The sequence below is a fragment of the Thermobia domestica genome, chromosome 9 (assembly GCF_964235325.1).
Source record: "Thermobia domestica chromosome 9, izTheDome1.hap1.1, whole genome shotgun sequence".
Classification (NCBI taxonomy): Eukaryota; Metazoa; Arthropoda; class Insecta; order Zygentoma; family Lepismatidae; genus Thermobia; species Thermobia domestica.
This window is the reverse complement of record NC_137462.1, coordinates 49,626,869-49,652,438: the sequence shown is the minus strand read 5'-3', so window position 1 is coordinate 49,652,438 and position 25,570 is coordinate 49,626,869. Positions and strand designations below refer to the sequence as shown.

Here is a 25,570-nt window from a genome sequence, read left to right as displayed (position 1 = left end):
TGACTAATCGCGTGCTCGCTCGAAATAGATTAGGGTGCGCGATCTCTAAGGACTCTAGTGGCAGTGAGTATCACTAAAGGATGTCAGACCGACACCGAGTAAACGCGAGCCTCATTGAAGGATATCTGCCCGAGCTTGAGTAAGAGCCAGCCTTAACGAGAATAGAGAACGCTTTCCCCACTGTAAGTAACAAACTCATTGCAAGCCCCACTGACGTCATTGAGCACGAGGTCATTAATGGTAGTGACCCTTACTCTAGTTCAGATTAGTAAGCCCGACCTTTATTGAGTGTAGTGAGCCCAAACCCAATAAACGTGTACCCCAATGAAATTAAAATGAAGTGAAATGAACTATTTAAGTTTTACGTTCCACGATTATGCCGGTTAGGCTACAGGAGACGGTGATTATGAGAAATGAATGAAATGGTGTACTGAAGAAAATGGGAGGAACCGGTAGAAACCCGAGAAACCCACGAGCACGGTGTTTGTTCACCACAAAGTCCACACAGCGCGAGCTGGGATCGAACCAAGGACCCCAAGCACCGGATTTGAACGCTCTACAACTGAGCCACCGCGCCTCCACCCCAATGAAATTAGTGAGCGCGAGCTCCCAGCAGTGTAGTGAGTGTGATCAGGGCCGGATTGTAGGGGGTGCACCGGTGCACATGCACCCCTTCGTTGTAAATATACACTATCTAAAATGAGAAGCTAGCTGTGAAAATACCAACGCTTTCCGAAACTTTCTGAAATAATTTTTCCGTTTGGGGCTTAAGAGAAAGCAGAGCTTTGCAAAAGCAATACATTAAGTCGATTTTCTGAATGTTGAAGGAAAAGGATTCACCAAGCAAAACAATATAACATTTGTCAAGTAGGACAGAAAACATGCGATCTTCTTTAAAATAACCGTTCCCCCCCCCTTCGTTCTATGTATCAGCGTTGTCAAGGGTAAAGAATATTGTCACATGTCACTTTGAAGAGTTTCAGTGTGATTGGTTAGTTTGATAATTATTGGTGCACCCCCACTCAGAAAATCCCGGATCCCACCCTGAGTGTGATCCTTAAAGGAGGATGAGTCCTAGTCCAAGTGAGCACGAGCCTTAACGGAAATAAGAACTCAAGCCCCATTGAAGGTAACGAACACGAATCCATAAGCTGCACATGTAACCATTTTAAACGTTAAAGCGAATATTTAAATAAGAATAAACGCAATGAACACTACATGTTGACATACGGGAAACCTAGTTTTGAGCGAGCATTACTGGCGGAAAAGAGAGCAACCAATCAGGTTTGTCTCGATTATTTTTTTGGCTTCACCGAGTTATGGGGACAAAATAGGCAAATCCTATTTTCTAACATTTTTGCTCGTCCTACATGATCTGCATCCATTACTCTAGTTATTTAAATTTCATTCAAGTTCTTGAACTTCATATGTTTGAAAAATAAATTATTTTTTCTTAGCCTTTTACTTCTGTTCATTCTTAACAATTCCATGCCATTTCGATATATGCATGAAATTGTTTCGATATATCCATTTCGATATATCCAGAGAAGAAATTGCATGAGGCCCGAACTTTTTTACTTACAGGTAGCTTATGAAGTTCGTGTGTAAGTCTGTCTCATAATCTTTCGGTAAGAAATGAATAGAATAAATACTAACATTGTTTACATCGATTGTGTCTGCGCGTTTACACCAACAAACTCACTGTCGTTGTACCAACAACATTTTAGGAAAGGGGTGCTATGCTATACATGGAGTCTTCCTTTCTCAATTCGGACATTGAGCAACAATAAAGTTATTTTCATTCATTTTTGTCTCAATAATTACCCATTCTTTATAAAATTCACACATCGACACCGCTTACTGTGTATTCCCTACAATATGTTTGATTCGTGCTCTCTTCCACATGACGTCACGTCGCGCAAGAATTCTGGGTATTTTTTTCTCTCGATAGCAGAAAATGTGCTACCTGTAATACTCTATATACATTGGAACATGAAACTGAAATTTGACTTTTTCCCGATTGCGACACTTCTTTTATTCACGTATTTTCGCTTTATCATACTTACTACTTTCTATCTGTTTTATGACTTTGTACACACCTTGTTACTTTTTATCATTTTTCAACTATTCTAATTTTTACATCTTACACGTTTAATTACCTTTCTAAATTGCCGATATTCCTGTTCAATACAGTGATAATGATACTATGGAAAACTTTTGTGATGCTTACTACAAACAAACAATCAGTTGCCGAGGGAGCCATTGTGGCTGATGAATAAGAATAAGAGGAAGAAGAAGAAGATTGGAAATATAATATCGTAGAGTGATATTGTAAGAGATTCCACTCCCCTTTCCCGCTGAAATTGGTTGAACAACTAGCGCCGCCACCCAAAGGAGTTCGGGAAGTATGAACTACTGCAAACAAAAACTAATCGTTTATGTTATTTGACCGTTCAGAGCGGAAGCGGCCAGTGAAAGCGGTAAATTTCAAATCTATTGTTATCACTCCACTGTGCAGATCGTTACGCGAAGATGAGTAGCGTCGGTTATATAAAAAGTGGTTCTTGAAAATAAAAAGTGGTTCTTTGTGTATATATATACATATATTGTATATATATTCTTGTGTATATAAAGTGTAACATTTTATAGTTTCATAATGCCGAACACTAGCAAGTGCGTTGTGTGTGCAAAATATGAAAGGGACTCCGATGTATCGTATTTTAGATTTCCTACAGACAACGAAAGGTAAGTAGCTTTTAACTACACACTTCATATATGGAAAGTCTGGAGGCAAAACTCATTTTCCAAATAAGATTAGGAGTGAAATTACAGCTTCTTACTTTGGAGGCTAAAGTTAGGTTTCCATAACGTAAATAATGCCTACTTGTAACTTGTTAAAGATTGGGCATGCCGCAGAATAGTCTGTCATGGAAGTTTATAATTTTAATTTTTATAATTTTACGGCATGTGACTGAGTACATATGAAAACGGATTGTATAAGATACTAATTTCCATTGTTGGAGCATTTGGGTACAATGTAGGGAACAAGTATTTTGTGCTTACTTACTAGCTATAAAATAGACGAGAATATGTTATGGCTGCAACATGCTATTTTCCACTAGTGAACTATTTCCGCATGATACATTTTATGGTTACAAGTAAGGAGTTACTAAGGTGAAATCATTGCGTGCTCAAAATTGTTACTTTATCGCATGTAAATTTTTTCACTATTCTCGATATTGCGAATTCCCTGTGTGTCCTGCTCCTTACAAACGCACAGCCGTACAGGGCCCCTGCTGTGTTTTTGCTTTGACTCGGTTAGATACCAATGTAGCCAACCAAGAGTTTTTTTACTATCCGTTTATGGGCATGCCCACCGTCGCTGACGCGTCTTTCCATGTCGAACCCCTGCGCTCGTGCACAGTACTTCTGCTCTGATTCAGAAAGGTAGCATTTAGCAGGTACGCATTTACTAACGTAAGTTAGTGTTTTTACGCAGTTTTTTTTTTCGTATGTAAGGACGCAAGTTCGTACTTGTAAGGGAAAGACATGAGTTTGCACGCCTATTATCAATCTGCATACCTGTGGATTGGTGCTAAGCTGGCTTAGGCCGAAATAATTCTAATAGGCGTGCCAACTTGGTCCCAGTCTAGAGCGTCTCAGTGAATAATATGTAGATTTTTTTTTGAACAGACTATTCTGTAGGTGAACTGGAGAGTAGTATTTTCTTTTGTTTCTTCAGAATTCCAACTTCCTCCAAGGAAGAAGAAGCTGTTTAAGTTTCGATACGCTCCGCCGCGCCAAAGCTATGTACTTAGTGAACGAAATAAAACTTAACCTATTCATAAGTCGTCATTAGGATGTTGAAAATCTTGCGGGGATTAACAGAATAATGGCTATGAAAAGCTTTAGATAAACTTTGATTTGAGTTTTGCGTCTAGACCCAGCGTGTTATACATTCTAGTGCTTATTTGGTATTGGCTAAGAATATCGTAATTTTATGGTGAAAGTGAGTTAGTGCGTATCAAAGAGAATTACGTAGAATATTAGTTCCTATTATCGAAGCATATATCCACAATGTTGGAAACCAGGGCGATGTTTACAAATATAATGTTACTAGTGTCAAACCATTACAAGGGCCACAGTGGTGTTAAAGTGAGTGATTGCGATATGAAATGTTTTTTCGATAAATTCATTTATGTGTATGCCCTCCTTCGCAGATACGCCTGCTCGTTACCTTCGCGCTTTCGCGCAAACCTCCTTGTTGCTACTCTGAATAGATCCATCTTAATATTGTCCTCCCATCTGCGCCTAGGTCTTCCTAATGGTCGTTTTCCGATTGGTCTTCCAGTCAAGACTTTGAAAGCATTTCTACTTTCTTCCATTCTAGCTACATGACCTGCCCACCTAAGCTTTCTAGACTTAATGACCCTAACAATGTTGGGTAAACCGTATAAATTATGTAGTTCCTCGCAGGGTGGATTGATTTAAATCACGATTTCAATCAAGATTTAAATAACTTGATTTTTTAAAAATAAAAATCGTTGATTTAAATCAAATTCCGAAATAAATTAATTTAAAATGATAATAATCATAATACAATGAGACTCAAATGTGCAGTATGTACAGCATAGTATGAAAACAAGTGTCATGCGGAGGATGATTAGGGAAAATTCCGTTTTGAATGGATAACGGTGCAATACTGCTTTCTTCTCTTCGTAACAATGGGTTTGGGTTTTTAAATCGTTAACTGTTCCAACGGGGAAATCACCATCGACATTTAAAACGAAAATTCTTTTGCGTGTCTCTGCTTGTTTGTTCCCAGATAATAGGGCGTATTTAGAGGGGTCTTATCCCCTCTCCGATTTTGGTTTTTTTTTATTTATAACTAGGCGAAATTTATGTATTTCGTGCCTCAAGCTAGTTCCAATTTTTTTTAAATATGCCCCTACCAAATATCAGTAACTTTTGTGAAAAAAGTGACATTTTGATAAACGTTGCTATACTTTTTCCTTAATGCTTAACCTTTTAAATTATATTACCTATTTTCATTCTATTAAAAATCGAATCTTCATTATTCGATTAAAAAAGTACCAATAAACCTTTTTACTTCGTTTTTTTTCCCCAAGACTGAAGGCATTGTAGAACATGCTACATATGCTTTCACGCCTTTCTGCGTCGAGACATAGTGTGTGATAACATAATAAATTTAAAAAGATATTTATTGTTATGCCTATTATTATTATTTTTTGGTAGGCTTACATTTTGCATTCAAAAGACTGAAATTTTGCACACTCGTTCACTGCACCCCTTATTATTTTTCAGATCTCTGCGTGAGAACCGGGGGGGGGTCCAGAGGGGAAAATGTAAAAAAAAAAGGATATTTTTAACAAAATAGCTTTTTCCGCGATTCAGATGGAGACATATGAATGGTACAATTTGAAAGGCTGTTCTATTCTGAAGAGAATGACGTACGAACCATGATCCTAGGATAAATAGAGATGTTTCAGGAAACTGTTACCTGAGATCCTGTGTTATACGGGAATTGGGGGATATTATTTTTCGCGGACTTAATTTTGCACGTAGAAGATTGAAATTTTGCAGATTTATTCAATGCACCCCTTAGTATTTTTCAGTGTTTCAGATCTCTACCTTAAAACAGGGGGTTGGTCCAGAGGGGTAAAAAAGGGATATTTTTAACATAAAATTCCTTTTTTCGTGATTTTTCCGCCCCAGATACACGATGGAGACATTTGAATGGTATGATTGAAAATCTTTTTTATTCTGAATAGAATAATGTACAAATCACGACCCTAGAATAAATAGAGATGTCTGAGGAAATTTTTATATTACATGCGGGTTATCTGGGGCATTGTGGGGATGTTCTTAGCTCATTGTTAAATATTTTCCCCGCCCTTAGTATTCAAGATAGCTTGAAATTTTATACACACATTTAGTACACCCCTTAGTATTTCCCAGTTGATTTTGCGATATGTGCGTTAACACAAGGGAGTCCAGAAGGGATAAAAATTTGAAAAAAAAATCAGAAAAATCTCATTTTCTCTCAAAATTTCCCGCTTCAGGGACATGATAGAGAAATGTGAATGTTACCGTTTCAGAGGCTGTTCTATTCTGAAGAGAATGAGGTATGAACCATGATCCTAGGATAAATAGGGATGATGTTCTAGCTGCTTGACTGAAAGTCCATAATTTCCCTTTTTTTTAAAAAAAAAAGCCATAATTTAAAAGGGTTAAGAAACATTGTTTGGGATAAACAGAGGTTAACAATCGGGGATTAATTCAAAATTCAACCCTAATACTTTCATTTAAATGGCATAATTAGCATTGAATACTACTTCCTAATACTTTTTCTTCAGTGCGCGACTTGTAATTTACGAGGAGAAAGATTTAAGTCAAAGAAATCGATTTAAATAAAAAAAAATCAGCAAAAATGATTTTTTTTAAAAAAATAATTTTTTTCCACCCTGGTTCCTCGTTTTGAAGTTTCCGCCATTCCCCATTCCCGTTCCTCTTGGGTCCGAATATTCGCCTCGTGATCTTGTTCTCAAATACTTTCAATCTATGTTGTTCTCTCAGAGTTAGCGACCGTGTTTCGCAGCCATACAGAACAGCAGGCATGATTATCGTTTTATATATTTTAAGCTTCAAATTCCTCGACAGAATTCGCGACAAGAAATTTTGAACTGAATAATAACACAAATTTCCTGCTTTTAGTCGACACTTAATTTGCTCGTGAATATGTTTTTCGTCTGTTAATATTGATCCCAGATATCTGAAACTATCCACTTTATCAAAAGTATTAACGCATTTATGATTTGCCGTGTTATGGTCCCGACGCACTTCAAGGTATTTAGTTTTTTTTTTTTTTTTCTGCGTTTACTTCCGAACCCATTTCACTGCTAGCTTTTAATAAGACCTCTGCATTTCTTTCTATTGTTCTCTTCTCAAGAATCATTACAAGTGCTATAGGTAATCACATCACTGCGAAAACCCACGATTTCACTACAATCGCGTACGCAAATACTCACCATCACTTACGCGTCTGTTCCCTATAGACACGCCCTCGAGCAGGCTCCTTGCTACGATTAAGCCCTAACTAGGTTAGTAGCATTATGGCTTTTACTGGCCACTTATATAGATAGATAGATAGATAGATATAGGGTGAAAGTGGATCTGAAAAGGTGGGGGGACGGTGGGTAGCGGCGTCACGTCACGCTGTTCCCCCTGCTTTCTGCGTTTCTTTTGTCCATTGTATTTTTTTTTAGAAACTGGGGGGACGCCGTACATATTTTTTCGAGGTGGGGGACGACATTTTCCTGCACGTTTACCCCTATATATATATATATGGGTATATATATATATATATATGGGTGATTCCAGGAAAGAGGGAAATTTTCTGTCACGGGCATTTCTTCAAACTACTACTAGAAAGATTCACCTCAATTTCTTTTGTTTGGTAGTAGTTGTCACAAAGTACTTTCTGGGAACTACTGTAAGTTTTGAGTAACAATTTAAATTTCAGCCACTTGCATTTGTGCAGAAATATTACGGTACTATCTCGCCTATAAATTCTCAGTTTTTGACGTTCAGAAGTGTAAGATACTTTCTTGAAAATGTACTGCATTGCTTTATTTGGAGTTAATGGTCTCAAAATATATTTTTTTCTATATAGGGTATTGTAGTGTTTTAATTCCGAAGGAAAGCTAATTTTTACTACACAAAATAAATTTAAAGCTTATTTTCGTAAGTAGAATATTTCAAAGTTCGTAATACGTAGCGACAGTAAAATGTACTGTATTTTTCAGTTTTTTTTTTTTTTGGGGGTTCATTATGTTAATTTGTATTACAGATGCAAGCAGTGGCTTACAGCCATTTCAAGAACGGATCTTTTGGCGAGAACTCCGACGTATATCTGAGGAGAGCAGTCTGTTTGCATACTTCATGGGAAAGCAGCATGTCTGTCAATGGAGTTAATTCACGTGAACAGGATTGGAAATGTAGTCCCTCTCTTATGACTTAAAAGACCAAAAAAAAGACACACAAAAAAAAAATAAAAAAAAAAACTTTCTTTCGTCACTGTCCATGAGCCTGCATTTTGAATAGTTTAAGTTCTAAATAGGAGAAATGAGGTACAGGAATTAACACACATTTTATCAGTAGCAATCAGTACGCAATTTCCATGTACTTTCTTAATGGACCTTATAAAATTATTATTACTGTATTTTATTGTTTTATTTTCTTTCCTTGACTTGGTTTAGGGTAATCTTTAGCTTATGCACAATTATGGTAGCATATGTTTCTATTGTTGGTTAAATGCAACATTTCTCGCGCGGGTAACATGAGATAATGTGCTAAAGAGCTCTTAATTATTAATGTCTAAATAAAATTCAAGCCTAATTATTCTGTTGCTGATCATTTGTTTCGTTTGCTACCATAAGTGTGAAATTACGTATTTGTGTTTTTCAACTATGATCTGTGTGTGTAATTATAGGAAAAAGTAGTGGCAATCATTAATGCATTTATTTATTTGCTGATTACATTAGAGTTTAGCATCCCTTTCACTACCAAGATTATATGAGACGTGAACCTATAGTTTTACGTGGAATATAAACAACAATGATGCGATAGAACCTTCGAAAGTTCTTCACCGCGAATCGAACCTGGAACCTAGTGCGCCAAGGGCATGAGTGCGGGGCGATTAGAGCACAAGTGAAACAAGTTCAATTACCAAAGTTAATACAAAAGGAGACAAAGCTATGAATCTTTTAAGCTCTATAAGGAGTTTCGATGGGGATCCTGAAGAAGAGATACTTTCAAAATGGATTTGATTCGCTTGTGCACTGAACGCGCTGTATTATCTAATTGATTTCTAGATCAAGTGTGTATGTTCCAGGTATTGTTGAAGGATTTAACTAAATATACTCATATATTCATCGATATCCAAAAAAACTTAGAGATGTTCTCTACAATCGTGGCATCAGAATTAAAGTTCTGTTTTGACAATTACTCAGAAAGGACTAATGGATTGGTCAAGTATGACGTATTTCCGCCATTTCATTCAGCTTAATTTGTTTTCGGTACGTTCAAGAGAAATTTACTGCAAACGATATAATGGCATAGTTTTTCGCTGATCTTTTCACAATATGACAAAAGGGGAGAATATCTACATCAGTTAAAAGAAAAAAATCCAAAAGAGCGGTCTTCGAAAGATAACAGGGTCAAAAATAAGGAAGGGAAAGAAATCTATCTGCATGAAAGTAAAGACAATCTATCATAGGCCAAATTCTTGCAGTTTTGTTGACAGCGGAAGTAACAAAATTACTTGACTGATCCATTCGTGTACGATATGAAGATTCTATAAATAAATACAAGCTACATCAAATGTATATTTATGAAATCGGTAAATTGTTTTGAAGCCTTTCTACAAAGTTGAAGTTAGTGATACAACTTGGATTCATTAGTTGAAAGCACATTATTATTATTATTATTGGTGAAGTTATTAGGCCAAAGCAGACAAGAGATATATTATGGTCAAGGTTGAACTGGATTCGAACTCGCAACAGATAGGCATTCTCACTATGACACGAAACCTACAATTTATTTTAATCGTAACTGCTAGTATTTTCCTCTGAGGAGCAATCCCAGCTGAATTATAGTAGGAGACTGTTACGTAATAAGCAAGGCAGGTAGGTATTTCCTTGGATGTATATAAGGGACTAGAGCAGGGATGCAAATAAGCAACAACATTTTAGTAGTCCATGGAGAGAGCTACTAGCACACATCCCACAATAGGAATCATTTACTTACCTTCGGTATGATATTAGAGGGTGTCTACTAGATGTTTGTTGTTAAATTCCAGACTTTCTCCAGGTCTATTTATGTTATTTTCCATTTTTTTTTCAAAGAAAAGTTGTTACTGTTAATATCCCCTCCACAAGGCCAGTTGAGAAAAACGTGCAGTAACTGAAAAATAGCAACCAGGGTTCTCATCTTTAAGTAACGTGTGATTCATAGCTCTTGATAATATCCCTCTCGTGTTTCAGTTATCGGCTTTTCTTAACAAATAGACAAAACCTAAAAGAATGTTTTACTTTCTGAAAATTTTCCTTGATTTCCAGTTCCATTTTCCCTGTCTTGTCCATTACTTTTTCGTAAAATTTCCTAAAGGAGAAGTTTCCCGTATTTCCCTGATTTCTAGATTTGTTATTGTAGCAAAAAGAGTTTTCGAACTGCCCCAAAATATGGATAAAAATTCCACCTAAATACTTTCAAGAGGTCTATGGAAACTCTGTCACGGGAAGCGTACAAAAAAAAAAAAAAAAAGTCACAAGCAAGCGGAAGCAATGACAGAACTCCGACCAGATATCCCCCTGGTTGCTATTCTATTATATACAGTGAAAAATGTAAAATTAAGAAAAATCCAGGTTTGTTGTTAAATTCCAGGTACAAAAACAAATTCCAAGTTTTCCAGGTCAATAGACACCCTGCGTTAAATACTCGCACGTACAGATGAACCACTGGTCCCAGGCGAGTGGTTATTTGTATCCCTAGACTAGAGTATTAAAGTAGGATAGGACTCACCGAAAGTAGAGCTATAACTAAATAGCAAAATTATTTTAGGTTCACTCGAGCAGACGGTTCTACCAAATAGAACATTTATGGGTAAAATACGATGTGAAACATTTTTTGTGAAGGAATGAGAGTGTGGATATAAGTAATTACTGCACATCATATTGAAATGAATTCTGAGTGATAGTGAAAGTATTGTATGCGTAAGTGCACCCTCGTTTATGCGTGTGCTCCCTACGGACGGAGCCCCTCGCCGCCGCTCAGATCTTCCTGCTGCGCTCCTGCCCTGACTCGGTTAGACAGCATTCGTGCTTTTTAGTGGCCACCTAGCATAAGTTGATTCGTGTTTCATGCACTGTATGTAGTTTTTATGCCATACGTCTACACTATTTACACTGCGCCGTCAATCTGCAAGTAGTAATGGAGCACCTCATTTAGTGCATGATCTGCTAAAAGAAATACAAAGCTCTAACATAACCTGAAAATGTAAATGTGCCAAAATTGAGTAGAACCGTCTGCTAGAGTAATGCCATGACTTTCGAGTGTGTAGTAACTTTCTTGTGTTTGTAAATATCCTTTTGTGTGTGTGGGGGGGGGGGGGCGTACCGCCACGACTTCATCTTAGAGGTCTAACAGGGACCGGAATTGTTAGTGAATTTATAATGTGAGACCCCACCCGAGTCCGAAATATATGTTAGCATTTAGGCCTGAGATCGTGTGATAATCAAATAAGCCCAAATTACAGAAACTTAATAATTAACTTTGTGGAGGACAAACACCGTGTGCGTGGGTTTTCTCAGGGTTCTCCCGTTTCCTCCCACTGTCTTCATTCCACCATTTCATTCATTACTCATAATCACCGTCTCCTTTAGCCTAACCGGCATAACCGTGGGACGTAAAACTCAAAGATTTTATTTCATTTCATTTAATAATTAACGTAAATATGTAGTTTTATTTACAGCAATTAGAGGTTTAATTATGCAGTTGTGCTTTAAAAGTTCTCCAGAAAGAACGGTCCAATAAATATCGTTGTAGAGCATATTTACAAAGTTAGGCCCGCGAACTATGTATATTTAAAAATTTACTACCCAGGACGGACATGATTTATGCTTTGTAAGCCCGAAACCGGCCTGCGGACCCAGTCTGAGCTCGTGCAGACCTCTACTTCGTCTATCATGTTATATATTCAGAAGGAGGGGTTCTAGTTATTATTACTTTTACTTAATTATGCACCGAGTCAGACGGTGATGACAACAATGAATGAAAAAGTGGGAGGAAACGGCAGAATACCGCGAAAACCCACTATACGTTTTTGTCAACCACAAAACCCGCTTGACGCAAGCTAAACGAACTAGCAGAGTTTTACCACTCAGCCACCGTGTCTCTTCATAAAATTAGACAGTACCACTTTAATCTTCTCCTACAATAAATATGCTATACTATTAATTTATTTTGCCATTCAGAATATAAGTACAATATGGTATAATTAAGGACATGCTACTCGAAACTATTGGCAGAATAAATTATCTCTTTTTTATTTCCTCTAATATAACTTATGCGCTTGAGGCTAAAGATGACGGATGATTAATTAAATTATTGTGAAATTAATTTTATGCACTCTAACGTCGGGAATCGAACTCGGAACCACGTGCACCAATGGCACGCGCTAGCCATTAGAACAACGGGGACGGCTTTATCCGCATGCACAAACTGTCCTATGAACGAGAACATGACAAGACGGTGTTCTCGCTGCTGGTAGCAGACAACGCTAGAAGCAGACGATGCAAGCGACTTACGACTCCTACCAGTAGAGGCGCTAGAGTCAATTTTGTGGCATTCTGGGAGAAATTTGAATTTCCATTCGTTGTATAGGAAGTGGTGCCTCTTATAATACTCACTCTACGTATAATATTGCTTTTGTGAACGTACTTGTAAATCATTTCATTAACACTGGCAACGTAAAATATAAGGGGAGTATAAGAAGAGTGTTAAATTCTTATTATATTTCAATTCACAATGGCTGGTAAGGCGTCTGTTAAGTTGGAATTGATGTGCAAAGAAGAAATTGCTTATGACTTACCTCATGAAGATCCACTCGAAGGGAAAGGGTGGACATACGAACTAATGAATGACAACAAAGAGTTAATATTATCTACAACGGAAGGAGAGGTATCAGTGGACATGTATACAGCTATGTGCTCTTTGGATGTGAAACTAAACGTTGATAGGGTGAAACCAGAATTAGCACTAGAAGAAGATCCTGCATTTGAAAGTAATGTAGAAACGCTAAGAAAAATTGTGGTTCAGGAGACTTGCGCGTCGTATTCTAATGACTCCCAACAATTAACAACAAAAAGTTTAAATTCAGTTCGGCCAGAAAGGTAATGTTCAATTTTTCATTAACTAATTGGCTCAGATTGATAATACGGTTACATGGTTTCGGAAATTTTGTTGGTTAAAAGCAATACTTCACGAGGAATATTTAGGCATGGGAGATATCATGAACGTAAGTTAGTAGCCTACAATTTGGAAATGACATTGCACACAGAGACTAGCTGTATACCAAATAAAAATAATAATAAGATTGATACCATCGATGCAATTCTTATGTAATTCATATCTTGATAAAATAATTATTATTGGTTACACATTTCTCACTAATTGTTCCACATATTTAAAATATGGGTGCTCGACAATATTGTTTTATTTATATAGAGACTTATGTAAAATAACAAATAATGAGATTGGTAATTATGCTAAAATTTTACAAATGTAAACCTGTAATGTATTATGGACGTTTGTGATTTTATTTAGGATTTAGCTCAAATGGGTCTAGCCTGATTTTTCCGGCGGGCTTCGAAAGACCTAAGTAAAATACAAGATAAAGAATATTTTAACCAATAATGGATGTTCATTATTTGTAGAGGTCCATACATCAGTCCATTTCATAGCTGCAATCATTTTTCATGGAAGTCGACTTTTTATATTCCCAGGAATCTTTTCTAGTGTATGGACCTGCATTTCTCAATATGAGATCACTTTAGGGGCTTGGGTAACGTATATTGAATTATTGTAGAAACAACGCTAACCAGCATGTGCTAGATGGCCGGTAAAATTAGAATTGCTATGCAGATTAGGGCATTACGCAGAATGTGGGTAAACAAGGATAGCGCAAAATTCTGTATTTAAATTACTTACATGTCTTACGTGTTGAATATGTTCTTGTACGTTCCTAAGTATTTTATAGGCAACATCCTGAAATGCTTCCTTTGCTTGTATATTTGTGTTCCAAAGTAACACAATACATTAGGGACGTAACTTTTTAATTATATGGATCCCTTCATTCCCAAACATTTTCATAGTTCCGTGTTATGATTTGCCACACTGAATTTTGATATTTAATTTCGCTTACGAGCTACCGTAGCACGGGGTCACTTTGCACATCAGGCATTACTTCCCACAAAATATGAAGAGAGTTTCACAGTCCTCTGTCGGTAAAACCATGAACTGTATACACGAAGTTTCAACTATCCCCTACGATAGAACATGTAACTTTATTTTGGCATTAATGTTGGGGGTCAGCATCAGTTCTAATTATAGGGAAGGTTTGTTGTTGTAGTGGTATGGAAAGCAGTCACTGTGAAGACCGACAAATTAAAAAAAAAAAAAAATCCCTCATTGTTAAGTCAGTTTCGTAATATTAAACAACGTAACTTGCATTATACAACGTAACTAATAACCGTTTGAACATTTTAATACAAATAAATGAGTTAAAGGGCGGTTAAGCCCTACGGAGGTTGTAAGGAGGTTGACAACACTGGTTGTAAGTCATTCATAAAAAATACAGATTAATGAATTGGTTCCTAAAACCAACGGTGCTGACAATCTCTTACAGTTGAAGTTCGCAAGGTCCTTGACGATTCGAATGAATCGCTTCTACCCTAAGACCTTACATACCACCCTGGTTGCATGCCTTCGGTATTCAAGTCATGACACATCAGGGTTAATTTCCCAACCCCAATTGGACTGTCAACATTTAGGCCTTGAGGAGGCATTTTAAGAAAATAAATATAATGTAAAGGACGACAATAAATACACCCTGGGAGGAGATTTAATGCTACAGTCCCGCATTTCATCAATTTTTTAATCATTAGTATAACCAGGCCCGCTCGTACCTACAACATTGGTAGGTTTATAAATGTAACATTTTAAAGAGCGCTAGCTAATACTTATGTGTGGCTTACTAGCAATTGCACTTATCTTTATCGAGAAAAAATTTACATCCGAGAACATTTGTCACATTAGTGAAACACAAGATAACAGTAATATTAAGTTATTCATTAAACATTGTTCAGGGCCTACTTGTACGTAGCAATCTTAATATGTTCTCATAACATAAACCTTAATTTTACCATATACGCCTAACTGACGTAGGCACTCCGTACTATCGATACATCATAGTATTCTGTGTTTATTGTAGTAAAGGGTACCGTTCAATCGTAAACGGTCTTCCCTTTTTCTTTTTTCGAGACCGGTTTATGATTCCCGGCACAACAAAACAAGAGTTATTTTCAAACACCTAAATGAATAACATTTAATTTACTTTCTCTAAATCCAAATCAAAACTAAGTATTATATCAAAATCGAAAATCCGAACATCAATTTTATTACCGTCAAATGGTGCGACTTGAGACGATTTTTGAATATTTGTGTGTCACGACACATTGTATGGTTGGAAAGATTCGGTTTGGTACGGAATTGTGGAGGTATTTACCACACTTGTCATTCATGGTATTGCCAAGCCTTCACCTCTTCTTAATCATTATTTATTTTTAAATATAGATTTCTCTTGTCGCCCCATGCAGTGAGGTGACATGAGACATACGTAATTGTCTTTGCACGTCTCAAGTAATCAGGGTAAGAAGATACTTAGTTTTTGTTTTTTAAATTATATTGTTAACACTACAATACAACATTACGGGTAAGACAAAAAAAAATAATAATAATAAGACTACAGCCCGAAATGCAACAAATAAAAATACACTTACTTACAAATACACTTGCTAAACTATTTGCTAAAAGAGAGAGACATCAAACAGATAGCGTCCACGTCTCATAACTTTAACAGGTTCTATTTTACATACAATATCTTGTACATTAAACGATAATGTATCTTATGTTTGTGGATAAATGAAAACTCCTCTTTCTTTTGTGCTCTCCTTCAGAAAAGTGGCTGTAATAGTTTCTCCGTCTATAGTACAAATTCTTCCGATGAATTGTAAACGTCGACCCCTTCCAGACTGAAATGTAACAATTACAAAATCTCCAATTTTAACATTCCCTTTCGTATCAGAAGCTGAAAAATTTTCTTCCTTCCTATTAAGGTGGTTGGGCATATTTTCGCTTTCCTTGTCTCTTCCATCTTCAACTGCCTCCGAACTGACATCAACACGTAAGTCATTATAGTTCTTTCCTGTGTCATTGGTTTCTTTATCCATCGAGCCCAAAGTAACATTTTTCCAGGTTCAATATCAATACGCCTTTTACGTTTTCTTTTAGTTTTATCTTCAAATCTGGCTGATTGTAGTGCATCTATAAGCACCAGACCAATTAGTGGAAGAAGGGCCGGCCTCTGGTTTTACCGTGAATTCGCTTTAAAACCTGATTTCGGTCCAAAGGAAAATTGCCTGTAGCTCCAAATCCGGCCTGAAGGTTTTAAGCAGAATTTTCTTCTATTTTCATTAAAGTACTATTCAGAAGGGAAGGAAAGAGGTCTTTGGTCAGATAACCGCGATGTTTTTTCTTCCACGCAGAAAGAATCCCACGTTAAGTTCTCTTGAGAGGTCCAAAAAAACGCAACGTATAAAATGGTTGGCACAAATGCGTACTGTTCGGAACCAGCAACACAAATTCTATTCCCTCTTTGGTAAGCTCTTGAATCACAAGATCGGAGAGATGGCTGGAGACATTATCACCTATTAGTACTTTTCTATGATTGGAGTTTAGCCTTTTGAAGTACGGGAGTGCAATAGTCTTAAAATTGTCTTCAAACACATGCTGATCGAACCAACCAGATTTTGTTCGATTATAACGTGTTCCTATTGGTCCATTTTGACACCATGATTCCCACAGATGATCGGCTTTGTAGCACACATACGGCGGTAGTAGTGTGCCATCGGCAGTACTAGCAAACATCGCAGATAAAGATGCCTTTGATGAATTTACAATTTGTTCAGGATGTTTTCCTTCCCGCTTGGTTATAATTTTAGTTTTACCAGCATCGTCAACAAAGTTCGTTAAGTCAAAGTTAATAATATTTTAAAGTGGAACGTCTTTCAAAGGTTCTTGTAAGTGTATAAAGTATGCACTGATTGTTTCCACACTAACTCCTGCCCTGGCACGAGTAATGTTTTGGCTTAATCTCTGTGTTAGAACAGCCGAGTGCCGACGAAGAAAAGACATTGTCCACTCCAATCCAGGCAAGTTATTGTTGAATCTTCTTTCTCTTCTTCCTGATCGGTCAAGATATCCTTTAACTATCAAACGTACATCCATTTTAGTGAATGGAAACCCCCATTCTGCTGCGTGAACAATACCATTTACTAATTTGTATTCTTCGTCAACGGTTAGAATAGGTTGACCTCCTGGGGATCCTGAGTATGTACCTCTTAGATGGCGGTGTAACGCATCCTTATTAACACCAAACTTGCTCGAAACAGTCTTTAGTGATTGGCAGGGATGTTTTTACGAATACTCTACTGCTTGTTGTAGTTGAGTTGCATCGTAGTTGCGGTAGGGCCTACTTCCCGTCTTTTTCTTATATACTCTTGGCATGTCTCAAGTCACCACAGCAACACACCTTTCGTCAGAAAACGCCCTCTACAAGGCAAAATATGACCAACAGAAACGAAAAAATGTTAAGAAGCTTCCACAACTTGTAATAGTAAGATACAAGTCGATTAGATACTCAACCATAACATTTGAAGTATGCACACATGGAAGTTGAAACGCCGTCAGAAAATGCTTACGTTTATACTCTAAACGTTTCAGCTTCCCGCCACTTATTCATGCACATGATGTTTACACGACACACACGTACAAGTTCACTAGATCTCCAAGAACAAAATAGCGTTCACTGCGCACGAAAAACTCTAAATGTTTACAGTGTAGCAAACTCCGAATACAGAAAATACGCAACTGTCTCATTTCACCTCTTAGTCTCAATTAGCCCTATCTGACGATACTATTATACTTTTCTCTAATTATGCCAAACATTAAAAGTTAAAACAAAATTTTGAAATTTTAGTCAATATCGAATCTGCACATTAGCTGGGACCCAGCCAGGCGTCGCATTGGTTTCATCACTTTAATTTTATAACGAAAGTAGTGATGTCCCTAGGGGATTAATTATATTTTAACATTCAACTCTTCTTAACTTATAATATCGCTTTCTCTGAAGTCAATTAACTTCAGGTATCATTAATCACATTGAATGCACATTGACTTTTCATAGTAGATGGCATATATATATATATATATATATATCGAACGACGAACAAATCAACGAACAACTTTATCAAATACAAGGTTATTGTTAATTACTTTCAATATTATACTAAATTGTGTTTAACTTACAGTATTTTGACAGCGACTTAATCTTAGATTACAAATTTCGCATATTTTCCCATTATACAATTACAACATCAGATGAAAAAAATCACTATCTGAAGAGCACATTTTTCTTAATTACCCAAAATTTTAACTTTATGATTAATTGTAGTCATTACTAGAACTTCTCTAATTATGTTCGTAATTATCTCTAATTGCCTAACATGTCTCTAAATGCTTGATTGTATGGGGACAGCTAAATGTTAATATAAACATAAAGGAGAATGATTATAAACTCAAACAAAATTTGATAATAAAATTTTATTATGAAGTATGGTTCCCAAGACTGGAAAGACCTGAAAAAAAATACAAAACTTAAACATTCTAATAAGAATTCGATACTGAAAGTCCGCATCCAAAATGGTATAGCCATACTTTTCACAAGTGGTGCGGTATTATTACAATTTGAAAGTCCGAAATCACGTTCTAAATCAATTACCTGTTTAAAATCTCCAATCGTGTCCTTCCTCTCCTTTCCACATTCATCTTTCATCTCCAAAAGCTGTAAGGAAACCACAGACCATGACATCTAAGTGAACGTACCTGATTGTAGAGCGATATTGATGGTTTCTTGGACTGGTGCGTCATTGACGGTGGGCACACACTTTGCTTCTGAAAAGTAACCTTCGAAATTCGGGGAAATAATCAAATAAATAAACAATAATCCTTATTTATCGAGAATCCTGCATTCCAGTTTATCACCTTGCCTCCTGCCTTCATAATCTCTCTGGCTTCCTTCCATTTTCTCACCAAGGTTCTGTTCTCTACTTCTATGACCCCTGCTCCTTCCCACCCTATCCTGTGGTTTGTATCTTTCTGATGCTTGTATATCGCATTGTTGTCCATTTTCAATCTTACATCATCCTGGTGCTGTTTTATCCTTTTTTGAATTTTTTTTGTTTCTCCAATGTAAATTTTGTTACACTCCTCGCATCCTACTCTATATATTACTCCCCCTTGATCTTTGTTCGCTATTCCTTTTCTCTTTGTTCTTCTGACTAGTTCAATTATTCTGCTTCCTCTTTTCCTGTACGACCTAATTCCTGCTTTCCGAAACGTTCTCTATATGTTCTCTGTTTTTTGCTCAGATATTGTGGTGAAACTGTCACGTGATACTGTTTTTTTACATCTTATCACATAGCCTTGCTCAGTGTTTTATTGTACAGTAGTATTAAAACATTTACTCTTATTCATAAATGCACAGGAAGGTGCATATTGTAAAACATGTATGTGTGTGTGTATACTCAATAAGCTGTTTGCCATCCACTCATATCTACATAGAATTAAAAATCAACAAGAAAATTTTATATAAGCTACATTAATCTCTCTGTCGCTCTCAAGGTCAAAACATATTTACTTAACTTACATGAAAAATCTACATTACTTACGTCTTGTTTTTATCTATCCCTCTGCTTTATTTTTAATTAATTGTGTTCGCCGAGGATCTGATGGAAATTGACTGTCGACACTAGGCTAATCAGATTCAAAACTTAACACGTTATCTGTATAACTAATGATATTGCAAAAACAGTTGTAGGAAGATTACTATAATTTAATCCGGAAAAGGGTCGCCATGTGGTTGAAATCGTGTTTTTTGGAAGTTGTTAGATACCTCTAAATATAATCGTAACCTTCACACTGAATTTCGTCTTTTTCCCAAGATTTGTCACTTGTTTATTGCATTCATCCCAGCTTTGCTATGGCAGTGGGACGTAATATTGAGGTCTCAAGTATTCAGTAATAATAATACTATAGGTAACAAATACCGTATGAGGACACATTGTATTAAAGCCTGTAAGATAACCCGTAGCGTAAGCCATAAGTTGCAAAATAGTCGGGATTGGAGGGAAGTGTCAGGACCAACAGCACATACCCTCTCGATACGTTCCTACAACTAGCTACATGTTATAACGGAAAGTTTCCCTATAACTAGCTAAATGTTATAAAAGAAAGTTAAATGATATAACGGAAAGTTTCGAGGTAATTTTCGTATAGAAAGTAGGAATTCTGAACTCACAAAGGCCGTAAATTTGTTTTTAAGTAAAGATTATGCCGGCTAAGCTACAGAAGATGTCGAAGGGGTTTAGATGAAGGGGTCCGTACCTTCATGAGACACCTCTACAGCTACTCAAATTTAAACGAAAGATTTCCGCTAATATTTCGTGTAGAATATATTCTACTGTTCGTTTTCAAGAAAATACTGGAAAAAAAAGAACAAGAATATAATTGAACACTAAAGCTTGTAATAAACTAACTTGTGAAGTTTGCAGATGTAATTATAAAAGCTTTGCTACAAAAATATATACACAGACAATAATTCAGTGAGCTCTGAAATACAAACTTACAAAATGATGTATAAGATTCAGTCTACAGAGCAATTGTTGCTTAAAGAGTGGCGTACACTATTTCGAGAATCGATATAAGATGAGAAATGTTTAGGATAGTTTTCGTCTCGTCTCGATTCTCATCTCCAAAGCATGACGATAGTGTGAGTTAACCTTGTCCCGTCTCGAATTAAAATATTTCATCCCGATTTTGTTTGGTTTGTTTTAGAATCGAGACGAGAAGTTCGTCTTTCCATGGGCCACATTACACAAAACCGAAATATTTTATTTTTGCCTAATATCACGTTTCTGCATGTAATGGTACGACCTGAGCGATAATGAGTTTTTAATTTTTAAATATTCTTCGAGATATTTGTTATTATTGTTAGTATTATTCCTGAAAATTTGATAGTTCAACTGCTGAAAAAAAGGAGTATTCAAATATTTGAATGTAATGAATCGTGTGTTATCTCCGATCTATTTCCATCAAAATTCCTAAAGTAAAAAAAAAAAAAAAAATCTTGACGTATTCGATCGAAGAACCTCGAGAGTACTAGTCAAGCCCCCCTAGACCACTGAACCACGATCACTACGCTGTAAATGAGTCGTCTTTTTCTTGTTACTGTAAGTTTCTCTGCGTCAGCTTCGGAAGTTGTATGTAATTTTTTAATTTGTTTCAAAACGCCTTTCGTGTTCCTCTTATGATGATATAAGTGAATGGTCTTTGGTACAATTTCTATTAATACGTTGAGTTGTTCTTAAACATTTGGATCGGAAGTTGGTTTTTTCTCCACACGAAACTACAGATAAGACAGATTTAATTCTCATGCTGTGCATTTGTGTCAAGGCAGCCCACAATACCTCGTCATAGACTTATGTCCGCCACGATATAAATGATAGTTCAATTTGATATAGTGAAACAAACTACAGCCACTTTTTTTAGACAATAGTGATATAGTGGCTTCTCAGTGGTACTCCATTTCATTATTCTACAATATTTAATGTAATATAGCGTAACTTTATCATGCAATATAGCGAATGATTACATGTTTTCTTGCTTCTTAATCATTATCTCCATTCCATTTTATTGTTTGTTGAATTTCTTACAGGCGCGATAACATCTTAGCTTTCCACGGAGAAGGGAATACGTTTACTACATTAAATGAAGCCATTTCTCATTCTTATGAGGAATGTGATAGTTCGACGCAGTTTGGCAAAGGGTTTCATCGATCACGTTTGACAAGAAATATGGTGACACAGGAAAGTGATAAGCGTCATACGTACCAAAAGAGTGATAAACGCTCTAGTCAAAGTTCAACTATGTCAAGTGGTGAGTTAGTGCATACAGGTGAAAAATCTCAGAACTGTGGAGTATGTGGAAAGGAATTTAGAGTATGTTCAAGTTTGGTTACGCACATGGTGATTCATACAGGAGGAAAACTACACACGTGCCAAGAGTGTGGCAAGGCATTTAATCAACGTTCAACTTTGGCTACACACATGTTAATCCACACAGGAGAAAAAGTTTACACATGCCAAGAGTGTGGTCGGGCATTTAATCGACGTTCGACTTTGACTACACACATGTCAATCCACACAGGAGAAAAATCTCACACGTGCGAAGACTGTGGTAAGGCATTTAATCAACGTTCGATTTTGGCTACACACATGTTTATCCACACTGGAGAAAAACCTTACACGTGCCAAGAGTGTGGTCGGGCATTTAATCGACGTTCAACTTTGGCTAATCACATGTTAATCCACACAGGAGAAAAACGTCACACGTGCCAAGAGTGTGGTAAGGCATTTAATCGACGTTCAACTTTGTCAAATCACATGTTAATCCATACAGGAGAAAAACCTCACACGTGCCACGAGTGTGGTAGGGCATTTAAACAACGTTCAACTTTGGCTAATCACATGTTAATCCACACAGGAGAAAGACCTCACACGTGCCAAGAGTGTGGTAGGGCATTTAAACAACGTTCAACTTTGGCTAATCACATGTTAATCCACACAGGAGAAGGACGTCACAAGTGCCAAGAGTGTGGTCGGGCATTTAATCGACGTTCAACTTTGTCAAATCACATGATAATCCATACAGGAGAAAAATCTCATACGTGCCAAGAGTGTGGTGAGGCATTTAATCGAATTTCAAGTTTGGATACACATATGTTAATTGACACAGAAGCAAAACCTCACACGTGCCCAGAGTGTAATAAGCCATTTAATCGACGGTCAAATTTAGCTATACACATGTTAATGCACAGAGGAGAAAAAGTTTACACATGCCAAGAGTGTGGTCGGGCATTTAATCGACGTTCGACTTTGACTACACACATGTCAATCCACACAGGAGAAAAATCTCACACGTGCGAAGACTGTGGTAAGGCATTTAATCAACGTTCGATTTTGGCTACACACATGTTCATCCACACTGGAGAAAAACCTTACACGTGCCAAGAGTGTGGTCGGGCATTTAATCGACGTTCAACTTTGGCTAATCACATGTTAATCCACACAGGAGAAAGACGTCACAAGTGCCAAGAGTGTGGTCGGGCATTTAATCGACGTTCAACTTTGTCAAATCACATGATAATCCATACAGGAGAAAAATCTCATACGTGCCAAGAGTGTGGTAAGGCATTTAATCGAATTTCAAGTTTGGATACACATATGTTAATTCACACAGAAGCAAGACCTCACACGTGCCCAGAGTGTAATAAGCCATTTAATCGACGGTCAAATTTAGCTATAAACATGTTAATGCACAGAGGAGAAAAAACCTACACGTGCCAAGAGTGTGGTAGGGCATTTAATCGAAATTCAGATTTGGCTACACACATGTTATTGCACACAGTAGAAAAAGCTCACGTAAGCCGAGACTGTGGTAAGACGTTTAATTGACGTTCGACTCTGGTTACACACATGCTAATACACAGGAGTAAAAGCTGAGATATGCCAAGAGTATGGTAAGGCGCTTAATCAAAGTTCAATTTGGCAACACACATAATAATATACAAAGGAGAAAAATGTCGCACGTGCCGAGACTGTAAAGGCATTTAATGGACGTTCAAATTTGGCTACACATATGTTAATCCACGCAGAAGCAAAACCTCACACATGCCAATAGTATGGTTGTGGATAAACGTTCAAATTTAATCACACAAACGAGAAAAATCTCACACAAGCCAAGAGTGTGGTTAGGCATATAATCTACGTTCAAGCTTGGCTGCACATGTAAATACACAGGATAAAAACATTGCACATTCGAATAGTGAGGTAGTAACTTAATCGCCGTTTGACTAAACACATGTTAATCCACACAGGATTGAAACATCCCTCATGCTAATAGTGTGTTAACTTGTGCTTCGCACCTCCCCTCATTCCCCATCCTCGTTATCCCTTTACACTTTTTTCTTTTCTCAAATTGTATTGTATTTATATTGAATCAATCTGTCTATATTAAGTTGTGTGTTATTTATGTTTACTTACATTATAATGCTAAGGATGAAAGTTCCATACGCCCATTTTTCTTTTTCGTTTTGATCTTTTGTTAGTTGTTATACCGTATAATTGTAAAATTTCGATGGAGCACAGATCTCCACTTACACTTTGTAAATAAATTCTTTTCCATCACTCACGTTACAGAGGGCGTAACCTTCTCATAAGTTGCTTGCCACTTTGGTTTGCCGGTAAAACGTAGTGCATTCACATACTTTCTCAGCTGGCGCACATGTAGGGAGGCGTAGCTGTCAAGTCTAGACTGTTTATTGCACTCATGTGCGCGCACAGTGATGCTAATTCATTAACAGGCGACAGGTTGCAAGAAATTGAGAGTTTTCACGAGCGTAATTTGGCTGGAGTACAGAAGTAGTATAATTTTTGATCATTATTATGATCATTTTCACTCATCCTGTTCTCATCACATAGTTTTGGATACTGTTTCAGTTCGGTTGTTTTGACGATGGAAAATCTTTCATACATTCTTTGAAGGTAAAATTGCCGGGGTGGCTCAGTTGTAAAGCGTTCACCTCTGATGCATGGGGACTCGGGTCCAAACCCTGCTCCCGCCAAGTTAACTTTGTGGTGGACAAACACCCTGTGCTTGGGTTTCCTCGGAGTTCTCCAGTTTCCTCCCACTTTCTTCATTCTACAATTTCATTCATTGCTCATCATCACTGCCTCCCTTAGCCTAGCCGGAATATCCGTGGGACGTAAAACTCAAAATTTCATTTCGTTTATTCGTTTGGAGATAAACGAGATGCGGAGAAATCGACGAAACAGAGCATACACTGAACCAAGTTCCCAGAGTTCTCCAATCAGTGGCAACCACTAAGCACCATCAACTAGTTCACCACCATTTAAGAAGCATACAAATGCACATAGCATCTCGAGATCCGACTCTGACTCCAACCAGCTTATCGTCCTCTGCAGCCTGTCTACAGCTTGCTACAGCAAAACTACAATCCAAAGTACTTTAGTTCGAAAGGTTTTACTTCTGTAACTTCTCCAGTATCGGCAACGCAAAGATAATTCGCAAATGGTAGAAACAAAAAAATGGATTCATCATTAAATCACAGTCGGCTAACTTCGCAAAATGATTCGTGACAATCCAGTTTCGAAATGTTCAGGAAAACTGCAATTTTAACTTCTCTCAACAACATCCGACACTAGCAACCTCAGCCACATACCATGTCAATAGTAGTACGAGGGGTACTTCTATCTATAATACTTGATATATAGGCTGAACTTCCTGAAGTGGGATACACCTTTAAAAATGCATCCGTATTCGGAACAATCAGGGACCAACATACATAGTTCGAATTCTGAGAACATCACAGGATACTATCAACGACCTTTTGCATAAACAAATCTTAATTTTCAAGAAGAGACGCCGATTTGAACAATCCTGCTCATTACGACCAATTCCTCTCCCAGGTAAACGCTGTCAAGAATACAAAGTACATCCTACTAACAGGTGCAAC

The 25,570-nt window shown here is 37.1% G+C and overlaps 1 protein-coding gene and 1 long non-coding RNA gene across 2 annotated transcripts; both read left to right on the top strand.

Annotated features, from left to right (window-relative positions):
• Positions 1 to 2,339: 2,339 nt before the first annotated feature.
• Positions 2,340 to 8,242, top strand: LOC145693986 (uncharacterized). The gene is made up of 2 exons (XR_014132873.1): positions 2,340 to 2,745; positions 7,871 to 8,242. It is a non-coding gene; the product is annotated as an uncharacterized LOC145693986 (long non-coding RNA).
• Positions 8,243 to 12,450: 4,208 nt separating this feature from the next.
• LOC145694633 (uncharacterized) lies at positions 12,451 to 24,424 on the top strand. The gene is made up of 2 exons (XM_081771042.1): positions 12,451 to 12,971; positions 21,692 to 24,424. The coding sequence occupies exons 1-2, from the start codon at positions 12,607 to 12,609 to the stop codon at positions 23,487 to 23,489; spliced, it is 2,163 nt and encodes a 720-aa protein (XP_081627168.1). The 5' UTR covers positions 12,451 to 12,606; the 3' UTR covers positions 23,490 to 24,424.
• Positions 24,425 to 25,570: the final 1,146 nt, after the last annotated feature.

Coding starts and splice junctions, on each gene's coding strand:
- LOC145694633 (XM_081771042.1), top strand. CDS start 12,607: ATGGCTGGTAAGGCGTCTGTTAAGTTGGAATTGATGTGCAAAGAAGAA. Junction 12,972..21,691: donor AATTCAGTTCGGCCAGAAAG/GTAATGTTCAAT, acceptor AATTTCTTACAG/GCGCGATAACATCTTAGCTT.